Here is a 15,584-nt window from a genome sequence, read left to right as displayed (position 1 = left end):
ATATTTAAGTATCATTTACTCAAAAGAGGCACTTCCCCCCTCCCATTGGTTAATCTCTTTCAGAGACCACCATGGGCTCTGTGAATATTAACAACAGATGCGAACAGAGTTTTCCTGCCCTAGTTTATGAGCAGCTGCATAACTCATGAAGTTTTCTGGTGAATGACTCTACTGCCTGAGTATCAGTGTGTTCAGTAATTAGCCAGTGTCTTTCCTGGAAAGGACCCAATGTTGGAGCCAGTCAGGCTGGGTTCAGGTGTCAGCTAAGCCACTTTCTAGCCCTGACAGCAGTTAGAGTTAGTTAATTCTGGCTTCTAAGCCTAGTTTCCTCATTTCCAAAGTAATACCTAAGCTGTTAGAGCTGTTGGGAGTAGCGGTTGAGATCCTGCCGTGACTGGTAGGCATCACTGCTGGGGATGGAAACCTCTACTTTCAGCCATTGTATTGTCTCCTGATTAATTCCAGCTGACCAGCTTTGAGTTTGTAGCACTGAGAAAAGACATAATAAAGGAATCAAAACCAAATAAAGACCATTACGTGTGGTTTCTCCTTGGAGATGGCTGTGGCTCTGGAGTGGTGTCTGAATTCAGACCTGAATCCCTAAGCTTTGTACCAAGGTTTCCCGGGCCTGCAGGAAACTCACTGGGGCACAACAGGATATTTTGAATTTTAGAGGGAAACAGTGACATCTGTCGGACACGGTGCAAACTAGTAGTTGGAGCTAGTTCAGTTTCATGATAGTCCTACTGTTCTTTTCCATGGTGTCATTTCCCTGCAGAGCTGGGTTTTTGGCCGTTCTTGTGCTGAAAGAAAAGCCAGTATCTCCTGAAAATCATCATGGAACGGGAAAAGGAGGTGGTGAGGGTCCAGTCTGATTCCAGGGTTCAGGAAGTTGTGCAGTGCCCACTAGACAGACACTAGTTTGGTAGGACATAAATAATTATTAAGTTGTTTGGCCCTAACTGCTTACTAAATGGAACTGTGAGGTGTTTCTTTTGGCCTAGGGGCACCTTGGAAAATTACTGAAACACTGTGAAGGGCCCTGTGAACTGAGGAAGTTTGGGAGCCTCTGCCTTGGAACATTGCTGCCGTCTTTTCCTCCTAGTTTCTGGTGATTGTAATAGCTGATGCCTTGCATGGTGGTCTTAGTATTCCCCCCAAAGGTTTTCAGTTTTATGTTTATTTTTATAAATGCTTATAAAGTGACTTATTGTATGTCACACAATATTCTGAGAGTTTCACAAATACTGACTCACTAAATTATCATAGCATGGACTTCCCTGGTGGCACAGTCGTTAAGCATCCTCCTGCCAGTGCAGGGGACACGGGTTCGAGCCCTGGTCCGGGAAGATCCCACAAGCCGCCGAGCAACTAAGCCCACACGCCACAATTACTGAGCCCACGTGTCACAACTACTGAGCCCACAGGCCTAGAGTCCATGCTCCGCAACAAGAGAAGCCACCGCTGTGAGAAGCCTGCGCACTGCCAAGAGTAGCCCCCTCTCACCACAACGAGAGAAAGACCGCATGCAGCAACGAAGACCCAGCGCAGCCGAAAATAAATTAATTGTTAAAAATCATCATAGCATTTTAAAATTGTAAAATATACATAATGCGTGATTTACCATCTTAACCATTTTTAAGCGTATAGTTCAGCAGCGTTCGGTACATTCCCACTGTTGTGCAACCGTCATCACCTTCCATCTTCAGAACCTTTTCATCTTCCCAAACTGAAACCCTGTAACCCTTCAGTAACAGCTGCGCATCTCTCCCCACCCAGCCCCTGGCAACCACCGTTCTACTTATGTCTCTGTGAAGTCGATGCCCACTTAGGTGCCTCATATAAATGCAGTCATACAGTGTTTGTCCTTTTGTTGACTGGCCTATTTCACTCAGCATAATGTCCTCCAGGTTCACAAATGTTGCAGCATGTGTCAGAATTTCTTTCCTTTTCAAGGCTGAACAATATTGCATTGTATGGATTGACCACACTTTATTCGTCGGTCAGTGGACACTTGGTTTGCTTACACATGACGGTTGTGAGTAACGCTGCCGTGGATGTGGGTGTGTGGATTCTGAGGCACACGGATGTTAACTCACCCAAGACCAGAGGAGCGGTGGAATCGGGATTGGAACCCAGGCAGTCTGGCTCCAGGCCCTGTGTTCTTAACTCTCCGGCACTGTAACACATGGGCTCTTTTAATGAATAGAACAACACAGCTTCTCTACACTGAAAAAGTGGCTTCTGAGAGTATCTAGAAAAGCTGAAGACACGCACTCACGCTCTCTAGGCTGTATCCCTAGAGAGACTTTCCCACGTGAGCGCAAAAACTATACAGTGGTGTGTCCTTCAGCACTGTTGGGACTAATCTACCTGTCCCAGGGGAGGAAATAAATTACCTGTGGTCTTTCTGTATAGTAACAAACTACAAGGTGTGAAGGTGTGTGCTCTGGAGCACATGTCCACATAGCTACATCTTACTGCTGAATAACGTACTATTGAGGGGAAAAGTCAGTTGCAGGAGGATATACGCAGTACACTACCATTTATGTCAAATTTCATAATATACAGAAATGCTGTAATTGTTTAGGGACATAGAAATATGTACTGAAGCTATTAAGAAATGCTTAAGATTAAGTCAGCGTCAAACGCAGTGCCCTGGTTCCCTACGTGGAACAGAGGAGGAGGGGAGGGGGTGATGGAAAGGGACGCAGAGGACTTCACTTATGTGTGTCATGTTTGTAACGCTTTGTTTCTTCTTCTTTTTTTTTTCTTTTTTTTTTACAGTAATGCTTTATTACTTAAGTTGGGTGGTGGCTCCTGGAATTTGTTATTTCTGGTGCCTTTTTATATGTCTGAAATGCTTCTCAATTTTTTAAAGGGCCAATGGATAGTGTACGTGTTTATGCATACATGTGAACTGTGTGTTTTTCATGCAGTCAGCTGAGCAAGTTGCAGGAAGTTTCTTTGAGGAACTGCACAGTAAACGGTCCTGGAGACAAAGGAGGAATTGCCAAAGCTTGTCCTAGTATCCTTCCCAATGAGAAGTCGTCACTGGGGTCTGACTGGCTTTGACACTTGAGTGAGACACCCTGGTTGCCTACCCAGTGTCCATTCTCCTAACAGGGACTCGGTCTCACCTGGGGTTGTCCCCGCCCAGGTAAATTGTTACCTTCCTAGACCCTTTGCTTTCAGGTGAGGCAGTGTGACTCGCCCCAACCAGGGAGATGTAACATGGGAGTTTCTGGTTGGGGCTCCTTCAAAGGGGACAGACGTGGCTGGATCTGCTTCTGTCCATTGCCCTCTGTCCTCCCCTGCCTTGAGTGCAGACAGAACGCCCAGGGCTCAGCAGCCAACCTGTGGGAAGAATGCCATCCAGGGCGACCTGGGAGGGAAGGGATGGAGAGGGGCCGGCATCCTGGATGGTACCCGGGCCACTGCGCCAGCCCCAGCTGCCTTCCTGTGAGGGAAGAAGATAAACTCTTTCCTTTATTAAGGTTCCTGTTCATGCAGCTGGATGCAGTTTTGTTATAATACCTCAAAACAGACTTTTCCAAAGTTCGCCATCTCATCTCTACCTTCTCTTACGAGTGTGTTTTTTGCCCTGTATTACTCTTATTCCCACAACTAAACATACAGGAGGTAAGTTTAAAAGAATTCCCAGTAAACTTGCTCCATTTTGTAGTCTGGTGGAACACAATTCAAGTGCTGCTTGGATCTGTGTCTCCTGAGCTGCAGTCTAAACAAACCCCAAATAAATGCATTTTTTTTGGCCTTAAAAAAAAAAACCCAGTGGCGAATGAAATAGACTTTCTCTAACTTTAAAAGGTCTTCTCCCAATTCCTTAAGTCTGCCTAGTCTGTACATAATGGTTTATGCAGAAGGTAGCAGCTTACAATCAGGTTTCTTGGCTGAAGAGATGGCAGATGAGAGTAACTTTCTTTAGCAAAATGTTTCTAACCACCCTGGTGGTACCTGCTTTGTGGTGACAGGAAAGGTCGTTCCCTCTGCAGGTTAGGCAGCCGGGTCAGGGCATTTCGGGGTGTGGAATGGAGCTTGTAAGGAGCAAAGTGCCACAGAGGTGCCCGGCGCGTTCTGGAATCTGCCTGGCCTCCTCCTAAGTGGTTTTGGAAGACTGGGAATCGGGCGGTTCTAGGCTCATCTTCAACACAGAAAAGATCTGGTCGCAGAGGGGTTTGGGCGTGTGACTTGTTTGGTTGTTGGGGTTGTCAGCAGTGTGCTGGGGAATCAGCGTCTCGTTTGTTTATACCGCGCTCTCTGCTGGGGAAGAACGTCCCCTAAGACGTGAGGCAATGAGGTTTGGTGAGATAACCAAGTCACCGCTGATATCTGCGGACTCAGTGATGAATGCCTTGCACTTGCTGATTGAATTCTTGCACGAAGTTGAAGGATTGCCTGGTGTGTTTAATCCAGTCACCGTTTTTAGGCTGATTCCTCTCTGAGGTCATTCGCTCAGCTGGGGCTGAAGGCAGTGGGAGTGTGTCAGGTTGGCGAGCTCCGCTGGGGAAGAGATGCCTCACCAGCTGGCTCTGAACGTGGGGAAGATCCTCTGCCCACAGGAACAAGAGCACCAAGAGCTCCCTGGACTGCGCGTGCGCGCGTGTGTGCGCATGTGTGTGTGTGCACACGCGTGTGGGGCCGACATTTCACGACTGTTGGCCTGTCTAGAGTTGATATCAGAATGCAGGTGGTGCCTGTGATCTGTACAGACTAGCAGAAATATGTATAATTCTGGCTACACAATGGAAAGCATGAGTGAGTGGAGAATGACTGGCCTCGAACCCTTTCCCACCAACCTAATGGCCCAGAGTTAGCAGAGGCGGTGGAAATGACGGGCGGCTGGACTTGGAGCACCAGCCCTGAGACGTGCCGGCTCAGCCATCGCATGAGGGCCCGCGGCTAGGGTGGAGCGGCTGTGGGACACAGGCGGCACTGCGGGGACCGGCGGGAACGCCCACGTCGGGGTCAAGCCCCTGTGCTCCTGTGGCGGCTTTGAGACCCTCCGAGGGAGCTTTCAGCCAGGTGGCTGCCGAGGTGCTCTGTCCAGCTGGTGTCCAGCAGGCGCGTGCTTGCAACTCTCCTGCTTGATTCGGCACCTTTAGGTGGTAGTTGTTCTACTAGGGGATAAAAAGCCCAGCTTTTCTTTGCCGTTTCCGCCACTGAGCTTCACGCTGTCGGCAGTGAGACCCAGAGCTTGGATGCGTCCTGCTGTCTGTGTCTCATCTTTAGGGCAAGAATCCCGCCCCCAGGGTTCTGGGCGTTATTTCCGAGTCCCTGCTGCGCCCCGGGTTTTTCTAGAGTCTCCTTAGGTCGGGAGGCGGCAAGCTGTTCCCTAAAGAGCCAAAGAGTAAATAGCTTAGGCCTGCGACCCACCAGCAAACTGGAGGAGGTTGTGTGGATGCTTACAGGACCGCCTGAAACACAAGCATTTAAAACCGTCAGAACGGTGCTTAGCTCTCTGGCCTCAGTTCACCCTCAGCCAGCGGGAGCCGGCACAGGGTCTGGCGTGCCTGTGCCGGCCGGGTGGGGTTCATCCCCTTCTGTGCATCTCCACTGCCTTCTTCCCCCTCTTCCAGCCACCTCGTGGAGCTTCCTAACTGGTACCTGCCTAAAAGGCTTTCTTCTTCAACCAGCCCTGTTGGTTGACGCCACTATTTTTATTAAAAGCTACTTTCTCCGTGTTTTATGCGTAAAGACGCCCCGTGGCGTAGTGGGCTTTAAGGAAATGGGCTTTGGATTGAGGCTGATTTGGGTTTAAATTCACACCTGTTGGTCTGCACCAGGCGCACGGTTACCGACTGCTCTGCGCCTCCGTTTCTTTCCTTCCATGATAAAGGAGAACGCTTCCGGCACCCAGTGGACCACGCAGGATGCAGGCGGTGGTGGTTCTTTGATCCTGGCTCTCTTTCCCGCTTTGGCCTCTCCTCCTCAGCCTCTCCTGCAGAGGTCGCTGCGCCCCAGGCTCAGACCCCTGACCCTTGGCCTCTGTTCACGCTTGTTCCTGAGGAGACGTGTCCAGCCTGCAGATGCCGGGCTCCTGCACTTCGGCCTCTAGCCCAGACCTGTCCCCACTCAGACTTGTCTGTCTGCTGTGTGTCTGATACCTCTGCTTGGGTGTTGCATGGTCATCTCGAATCGAACACGTTGGGACATTAAGTCCCCTGAAGCTTGCTCATCTGTAGTCTTTCCTGCCTCGGTAAAGGGAAGTTCCAGGGGCACTGGCCAAAACCCGCAGGTAATTTACCTCTTCCTTCTTTCTCACCTCTCTCATCTGAATCCAGCGGCAAGTCCCAGCAGCTCCGCTTTCCTGCTGGGACACCGAACCTGACATCCCCATCCCCTCTAGCGCCCAGTCGGGCCTGAGCCCAGACTGCTCAGGAACCTGCGCCTCCTTTTTCTGCTCCGTCTTCATTTCCCTGCAGTCTGTGCCTTAGCACATCAGCAGAGTGACCTTTTAAAGGCCTAGCTCCGCTCGTACCAGTAGCTCCCCTTTCAGGCAGAGACTAAAGTCCCGCAAGGCCGTTTGTGATCGGGCCTGGCCCCCGAGGCCTCGGGGACCTCCCTTCCAGACCCCCAGCCCCTCTGCCCGGGCACACGGGAGCTTGCCATCCCGGCCGTAGGCCAACCTGTTCCGACCTCTGGGCTTTTGCTGTGTTGTCCCTTCTGCCCTGGTGCTCTTCTCCGGGATGGCATTCCCTCATTTCCTTGAGTTCTCTGCTCACACATCACCTTAGAGAAGGTGGTCTTCCATGAGCAACGTGTATAAATTCCTCACACGCCCCCTTTGCTGCAGGCCCGGCGCTGGTACTCTGATATGTGTCTGTATCTGGCACGCCAGAGACGCAGTGCTTACTGATCGGCGTGTTCACTGCTAGACACCTGGCCCCCAGTCACCATTTGCAGAATAGAGGAATGAACTGCACAGCTTCTGCACGTATCAGAGTAGCGTGTGAGATTCTCCTTGAGCTGGGCCAGTCCTGCTCCAGGCTTCTTTCTGTCTCTTGCCCAGGGGTTTGGCCTCTTGATAGCACTGCCACCACTCCCCCCCTGGCATCAGGTGCCTTTCTCTTTCTGTTCTACTGGTTTACCCCCTCTGGATTCCTGTACCAGGGATGGTGGGTGTCACACTCACTCCGTCCAACCCACAGGAGACCCTCAGAATTGCAGGCCTTTCTTAGCACTTTTGAACATGTGTCCAAGCTAACCAGGTTGGCCCCCGGAGGTGCCTCTCCTTACTTGGATTCCTGCAGCACAGAGCTCAGCGGTGCCCTCCAGGAGGAGATGCGTTTGCTTGATGTGAGGCTGCAGGGGCTCCTCAGTGCCAAGGGCAAGGCCCCTGGGCGCACCTGAGGTGCTCGATGATCACAGTTACCATCACTGTTGGTTTTTCTCTTTTTGTTGGATAATGCTAGAATGGTTTAGCATTGACGACATTTGCTTCTCACTCATTTGATTGTCTGTGTCTGTCGCAAGTTTGTAGCATGTGACAGTGAACTTTTTAGTTTCTGGATGAACAGCTGGATGATTAAAATGGGTAAAAGTAATATGTGCTCATGAAAAAATTTCAAGCAGAATAGAAGGTATAAAGTGAAAAGGGAACAATCCCATGTTCCAGAATTGAGGTAATTACCATCCTGTCTTTTATGAATCTTTCCATATTGCTGTTTCTTAACATGTGCATTTAGATGTTAGAAGCATAGATTTGTCAAAAAACCTGTTGTCATCATGGGATGAAGTCGTAGATATTGCTGATCAGCTCAAGCACCTGGAAGTCCTTAATCTCAGGTATGAACGTGCGGTTGCCTAATTGTCGGCATCTCTGTGGGAAAGAGCTGGGGAGGACGGCTTAGTTGAATTTATTTATCTAAGTTTAACTTATTCCTTAATATTCTTTGATGATTCTAGTTTTTCAAATGGTCACCTGAGGTGATTCATTAATAGGTAACGTGTTTTACTTTTGACGCGGGCAGCGGGGCAGGGTGGCTACTGCACTGAACTGGAAGGTCTTCGTGCTTCTTACAGGCCTGACCGTAGAAGATGGCCCATCTGGGGACTCGGATATTTAAGTGGGCAGAAGGAGATGTGATTAACCTTGCAGCACTTAATTGCTTTAGGAATGAGTCATTTCATTGGGGTGCTGCTTAATTCAGTTCTGATAAGGAATTTTCACTGAGCTCTGTATTTAACTAATGTCACAATTTTCCAGGCCTTCTTGAGTATCTGATTAGTTTTAATCTCAGAACCTAACTTTCCCAGGGCTCGGCCAGGAACCCCCTTTCACACCTGAGCTAACTTTACACGTACAGGTGAGTTGTTCCTGGCTCAGGCAGGTTCAGTGGAGCAGTTGGACAGGCCTAAATTAGTTATCCTTGCAGATAGAGCACAGAGTGTACTTCGACCCATGGCGTCACCTTTTCTGGAAATAAGGGCTTTAATGGTATCTTCATTCACAGTGACTGTCAAGATGGGATACCTTCTGAGAAAAAACAAGATATGGGGTACCTTCTGAGATTAGGATCTTGAGAGAGAACTTCAGGGCAGTAATTTATTTCATCCATCCTGTTAGCAGGCTCTGTTTAGAAGCAGAATTCTAGCCCACAACCTAGCACGTCAGTAAGACTCTTGAGAGCGGGACTGAATTATACAGCGTCCAGAGCCACAGCTTGTGCGGCCAGAAGCTGACCTCACAGATCAGTGCCTGAGCCTTGTGTTTCAGGAAACCTGCAGCCTCACTGCGGCCCTAACCCCATAAACACACCTCTGCCTGTTAGATACCAAGTTGTATCTTGTAACTATTAAAAATTAGACAGTCTTGACTCACGTTGTGTTTAGTATAATCGCATTTTAAGGTTGAAACAAACCAGACTCCTCATATCAAATCCCAAAGTACTGCTTTCAGTGACTGTCCCAGTTGGGCCTCCTCTATCACCATAAGCTCATCGTGTCTCTTCTTCTACACAGTGAAAACAAACTAAAATTTCCCTCCGGTTCACCATCTCCAACTGGAACATTTTCTGCATTGAAGGTTTTAGTCCTTAACCGGATAGGAATCACATGGACGGAGGTAAACATATTTCTTTGGTTTGCTACCCAGTAATAAACAGTTTTAAATTCTTGGTTTAATGGGGGATTGAAGCTCAGCAGTGGCTTCATTTTAATCATCCTGTTATCCAGATAATAGGGTTCTTTCAGCGGCCTTACAGAAAGGAGTTACAGAATCCTCATAGTTGGTAGAAGGTGGTGTCTCAGAATCCGTCCTGTTTCTCTTGGGCCTCTGGTTAGTCCTGGTGTCTCCTGAGCAGTGGCTCACCTGCTGGTCTGCACCCAGTACGTGCTGAGCTTTGAAAAGCCTTAGAGTTAGCTCTGGATTGAGCCTTTAGCGGCCTGAGTTTCCCCACGAGTGTTCTTAGGGCCGAGGCCGAGCCTCAGAAAGGTTCTCACACCCTCTTCTTGTTTGCAGTTCGGCTCCTAGAAGCCACTGTTCATGTACACAGCTGGGTTCGAAAGTGGACTCGTGGGTCCTGGGCCCTGCAGCCTTTGGAACTTAGATCTGGCACTACTCAGTTCTGTCAGAGGTTAACTGACTTCACACACCCAGAACACTCCACTTTCAAAGCAAGTGCAGATAAATACATCCCAGCAAAGCTGTTCATCTGTGAAGTGCCACCTGGGCGCCTCCCCAAGAGATAAGGGCCTTTCACTTGGGCCGTCCATGGCTACAGCCGCCCGACTTCCTTCCTAGGGCTCCTTCCTTGAGAGCTGCTCCCTCCAGAACAGGAAGGCAGGGCACGGAGAGACCCTGGAGGTGGAGATGGCAGTAAAGGTCCAGTGAGAAAATGTAGAAATAGTTGTTGATAAAGTTTGTCGTATTAGTACATTCTTTATAAACCCAGATTGGCATTGAGAAGTAAGGAAAGGTGTTTCACACCAAACACAACAAACTGTATCCAATAATGAGAACGTGCTAGGTCACCATCTCCAGTTCCACTTTGTACAGGTCAGGATATGCCTGAATGATGGGCTGACACCTGTCCTGGTTGGTTCCAGGTGCCCGAAGTTGTGTGCTCCTGTGTCATTAAAGCACAGCCCTTTAACACCATAATTTTATTAGCCGTCCACTGGCACTCCTGGCCTGAGATAGAGTCTGTAACAAAATGTCCAAAGGCATTTTTCTTTCCTTTTTAATTTTATCTTGTTTCATTTTACGTTTTGGCCACCCCACGCAGCATGCGGGATCTTACTTCCCCCAATAGGGATCCAGCCTGTGCCCCCGGCACTGTAAGCATGGAGTCTTAACCACTGGACTGCCAGGGAAGTCCCCAAGGCACTTATTTCTACAACAGTAGCTAAACTGCATCCGTGTGGAGGTTCTAGTGATAAGCATGTGGGGAGAATGACCAGCGAGGCCGCGTCACCCTGCCTTGTCTTTCCCCCCAGGTGCTCCACTGCGCCTCCGGGTGTCCTGTCCTTGAGAAACTGTACCTTGAGTCCAACGGTATCGTCATTTCAGAAAGGTAACTAGGGTTTTACATCAACGCATCGGTCACCATTTAGTCATTCTTTTTTTTTTTTTATTCAAAAGCATTTTTATGTATTAAAGTATAGTTTTTCCAAACTTCGAGGGTAAAGAGGTATAATCATTCTCTCTCTGACAAGTAGCTGCGTATCCTTTAGTCACTCTGAATAAATAAATGATCTCAATTATACCTAACATTAAGTTTTAGGAGGATGTGCAAATAAGAATTAGAGAAATGCTTATTATTCATTGCCTTCACAAATTAGAATGTCAACTCAAACTTCACTAAGAGGTTCTAATTGAGGAAACCCCATCAGAGTGAAAGCCTTGAATTAAATATTTTTGAAGCCATGAATTGTATTAGTTTTACATAAATGTATTTAACTTCTGTTTCTAAGTGGGGGTTCTGTAGGAGATGCTCTAAGGATTAAATAATGGATTTTAAATTAGCATTATCTTTTCAAGGTCAATGTACCAAAGTACAGCCCTCCATATCCCTAGGTTCTGCATCCACAGATCCAACCACAGATGGAAAATATTTGGGGAAAAAAAATTCCAGAAAGTTCCTAAAAGCAAAGCTTGAATTTGCGGGGCACTGGAACTGTTTACATTGTATTAGGTGTTACAGGTACTCTACAGATGATTTAAAATATATGGAGGATGTGTGTAGGTTATATGCAGATGCTATGTCCCTTTATATAAGGGACTTGAGCATCCTCAGGTTTTGGTGTCCACGGGGGTCCTGGAACTAATCCCCCATGGATTCTGAGGGATGACTGTGTGTAAAAAGCTTGTTGTCTTAAGTAGATTAAATATGTTGTTGCCTAATCTTCCTCTTGTGTTGGTATCATTAAATTAGTATGTAAAACAAACTTAAACATGGACACATTTACAGCAAATTCTCAAAGGATTCAAATTAATGAAAATTTACTGTTCAGAATGATTTTATTTATTATACAGGCAAATGTAGTTTTTTAAAAATTAAACTTTTAATTTTGAGGTAATTTTAGATTCACGTGCAGTTATAAGAAATAGTACCCAGAGATCACATGTTCCCATCACCCAGTTTCCCCATTGGTAAGGTCTTTCAAAGCTATGGTCAGTATCACAACTAGGACACTGGTCCAGTCGAGAGACAGAACATTCCCATCACCACTAGGATCCTTTATGGTGCCCTTTTGTACTCATATCATATACTTGCCTCCCACCCCCTGACCTCTTCTTAACACCAGATGCAGGTATTTTAGGGCCGTATCTTTGAAAACAATTAAGAAATTAATGTTGAAAAAATTTTATCTTCCATACAGGCCGACTGATGTTCTCCAGACAGTTAAGTTGTTAGACCTTTCTTCTAATCAATTAATTGATGAAAACCAGCTGTTTCTCATAGCATATCTGCCCAGGTAACCCGCTCCTAAAATGCCTATTACAATAGTTCTTAGTAAATTTTTAGTGAATGGATCCTATGCTATATATACTTTCTCAGTGGAAATATGATAATGATGATGGAATTCCCAGATTGAGTAGTTCCCTTTGGGAAATTTTTATTTGAATTCATTTAGAGAATTGACTTGTGAACCACATACAGTATAGTCTATGTCTGTACTAGATCATTGAAGAATAATTTGGCCCTGGTGCTGATATCAAAAGTCTTCATTCATTGAACTTTGGGAAGTAAGACTGTGTCTCTCTGCTCTCTGACACCCATTTAGCACCTAGCACAGCAGGAGGTCCAGGAATTGTTTGATGACTGCAGGATCATCAGAATGTAGCACAGAGAGTCCGCTTTGCATGCCCTAAATTGGACTTCAAGGTTTCTAAGCATTTCTCATGGGAGCAAAACCTAGGGTGTAGGAAAAAATTTACAAATCCAGTCTGGTTGATATAGCCCATAGCATTTTATATTGTCCTATGTAATCAAATTTAACATTTTTACATTTCAGATTAGAACAACTAATCCTTTCTGACATTGGACTTGCTTCTATACATTTTCCAGACGCTGGAATTGGTATATGAGATTATTCAGTAACCCCTCCCCCGGCTCCCCCATACTTCAGCTTTGTTTCCCTTCTACTGTGTAACTTAATTCTCCTTCTAGGGTGCAAAACATCAATGTTTCCTTCCTTGCAATACCTTGTACTAAATGACAATCGCATATCACAGGTGAGAGCTTCTTCAGAATGTATGTATTTACATTATCACTTATTTCCATTCTCATGATGCAGTTTGTAGGTTCCTGCTGTTAAAGAATATTTTAAATTGAAAGAGAAATGCTTCCTTGGAGTGAAACTCCTCACACAAACCCAAAAATATTAAGAAAGAGATTAATTCACACTCAACCAGCCCGTCTGTCAGTTTACACGGCACAGTTGTAAAATACGTGGCCTTCCTCGTGGGTGCTCGCTGCATGGTGAAATTCCATGCCTCCGATGGAACTGGGGACTTTTGCTTTTCTGCTGCTAGTCCGAATAATCTGAAAAATTAACCTGAAACATGTTTATTTTCATATGTTTTCTTTTGCTGGGTTTCAGTGGTCATCTATCAACGAGCTGGATAAGTTACAGAGTCTGCAGGCGCTGTCCTGCACCAGAAACCCCCTGACTGAAAGCAGCAAAGACGCACAGACCACACGGCAGTTCATCATCGCCAGGATCGGTCAGCTGAGGACCCTGAACAAGTGTGCGGTGAGTACTGGTGTCCTGACAAGGTGTTTCTTAAACTAGAAACCAAACGGTCCAGTGTAAGGAGAAGTTACAGTGGAAGACCGTAAAGGGTATCAGATGTCGTTTCCTCCAAATGTTAAGTATTATTTCCTCTCAATGGCAGTTTTTTCCAGCTCCTCGGGGAGGTGGTGTTACGCTCAGATGCCTGCAGGGAAAACCGCTGCTCAGCTGCCCTGGCAGGCCCAGTTTTTGTCATTTGAGGCAGGGGAGGAATACTGGGTACTCTCTCAGTAAGTCAGCTCCTCCAGGCTGAGGACCTCATGTTGTGACCTTGGGCCCCAGGCATAGTCCAGATACTTCCATGAAGAAGAGGATAAAACTGAAATCCACTTTTCTTTTTGAAGAAACTCCTGGATCCTGTTAACATTAAAAAGGAAAGGTAGAAATATATTGTCTTGTCCCTTTCAGTTTAATTATTCTCTACGGGTGGGGGGTGGAGAAAGGAGAGGGTGTCAGACACGCTCGTTAGAAAAGTGCTTTAATAGACCTGCTTTTATTTCACATCCATATAGATTCAGCGAGAGGAGAGGCGTGGGGCCGAGCTTGATTACCGAAAAGCATTCGGAAATGAATGGAAAAAGGCTGGTGGACATCAAGATCCAGACAAAAACAGACCAAACGAGGAATTTCTTGCAGCCCATCCTCGATACCAGTCACTCTGCCTCAGTACGTACTGTGCACCAGGGCCCTCACGGGGCTGCGGGGGGACTGTCCACTAGGACACAGTTCCCTTTGGGTGTCAAAGGAGGTCCTCAGTGTTGTTGCTTTTCTCCACTGGGTCTTCGTTATACTCATCTAAATGGACAGGAGGGGCTCTAGCAGCGAGTTGGGAGCAGGTAATTAATTACAGGGTCGTCTTTAGAGAAGGTAAATCTGCAGCATCCCTGAGCAGGAGGAGGAGGGGAAGGCAGCTCTTAAACGGAAGTTCTTCTCGTCTCAGCATTTACTCACTGAACTTCCGATCCCAGGAGGTGGGTCCCACTTCCTACTTCAGGAAGGGCAGGAAGGCCTCCAGCTTAGCTCAACCCTGGCTATGCCCTAGGGAATCTTTTAAAGGAAGAACATTTACTGTGGAGCCTAGGCGTTGGTATTTTTGAAGCTCTCTCCCCAGGTAATTTTAATGCTCATGAGAGCCGAGTGTAGCTTTCCTGAGTGCTCCGTTCGGAGGGCTCACCAGCCCTGGCGCTTGGTGTGCAAGGCGCTTCCTGACCTCCAGCCTGGCTCCTTGGACACTGAAGCTCCGACTTCAGGACTCTTTGTCCCTGATGTACTTTCCATTTCGATTTCATTATTATTCCAAATTTCCCTCTTATGCAGTTTTCTTTTTTATATATTTAAGAATGTGAGAAGCTCACTGCATAAACACTTCAGGCCGGAACATTATCTTTAAGGAACAGAAGCTGCCCGTGGGAACTGCTGTCAGATGACTCCATTAGCTGGCCCGATTTCCTGGCCACTTGAGGTGAATTCTAAATCACTCGGGGGCAGGGCAGGGATGGCTCTAAAGCAGCCCTGCAGGTATGGCTCACTATCTCCCCACTAAGAATGTGGAATACAAAGCAGAGCGTGGAGGGTATTTATAGACATTTCGTCCCTGGTGGTCCTGGCAGAAGTGAGAGGAGGGGAAGAGGCTGCATTTCCTGGCAGGGGACCTGGTTTGCAGCGGTGGTTCTGGGTGCCCAGAGCAGCACTGCACGACCTGGCTGAAACCTGGTGAAGGTGTTTGTGAGTCGAGTTTCTCTCAGGTCCCAGAAGGAAAGGGAACTATGACCAAAGGTGAAACTCGCGTCAGCGTTCTCAGTATTTGCAGGCACAGCCTCGTCTTGTCTCTAGGGACCCGTGATGGGACACACGGAAGACAGGAGGGTTCCAGGCTTGGCAGCCGTTGCTGTCTGGCCATCCCTCCAAAAAATACACTAAACCAGTAACCAGATAAAAGGAAGCAGATCCCAGGTTCGCATCCAGCTGCTGCTGGGTTCATCCTGGGAAAGGAAAAGGCTAGGTTGACACTTAACCTGTACATTTTTTTTCCCTTACAGTGGCCTTTTGGTTTATCATTCATCCTTTTTCATTTCTCCTTAAACAGAATATGGCGCACCTGAAGATGGGGAACTCAAAGTGCAACAACCATTTTTGCTCAAAAACCAGCTACTAAGTAAGAACCCCACATTCAAAGACCGCTTATTTGTGTTCGAGTCCTTAGATGCTGAAATAGTGGTGACCTTATAGGGATTGTTTCTTTTAAGTAAGTACCTAGAGGAGTAGTTCAATTTTTAAAGAAATGATGACTCTCAAACATATCTAAATTCTGACTTTGAACATGT

At 47.0% G+C, this 15,584-nt stretch overlaps 1 protein-coding gene across 2 annotated transcripts in view; it reads left to right on the top strand.

Annotated features, from left to right (window-relative positions):
• TBCE (tubulin folding cofactor E) overlaps positions 1-15,584 on the top strand; it is a 109,725-nt gene that overhangs the window by 90,712 nt on the left and 3,429 nt on the right. Inside the window, exons 5-14 of one of the 2 annotated variants that reach the window (XR_014326734.1) lie at positions 2,940-3,028; positions 7,707-7,806; positions 8,983-9,085; positions 10,459-10,535; positions 11,845-11,940; positions 12,481-12,545; positions 12,636-12,700; positions 13,069-13,221; positions 13,773-13,926; positions 15,347-15,505. Coding sequence is in view for 1 of the 2 variants with exons in the window: in XM_082854238.1 (XP_082710364.1) it covers positions 2,940-3,028; positions 7,707-7,806; positions 8,983-9,085; positions 10,459-10,535; positions 11,845-11,940; positions 12,481-12,545; positions 12,636-12,700; positions 13,069-13,221; positions 13,773-13,926; positions 15,347-15,415 (971 nt within the window). In the remaining variant the exon portion in view is untranslated. The remainder of the gene's footprint in view (positions 1-2,939; positions 3,029-7,706; positions 7,807-8,982; positions 9,086-10,458; positions 10,536-11,844; positions 11,941-12,480; positions 12,546-12,635; positions 12,701-13,068; positions 13,222-13,772; positions 13,927-15,346; positions 15,506-15,584) is intronic. The other variant, XM_082854238.1, reaches the window with a different exon arrangement.

The sequence above is a fragment of the Leucopleurus acutus genome (assembly GCF_964270905.1).
Source record: "Leucopleurus acutus genome assembly, chromosome: 14".
NCBI lineage: Eukaryota > Metazoa > Chordata > Mammalia > Artiodactyla > Delphinidae > Leucopleurus > Leucopleurus acutus.
This window is presented reverse-complemented; position numbering and strand designations above follow the sequence as displayed.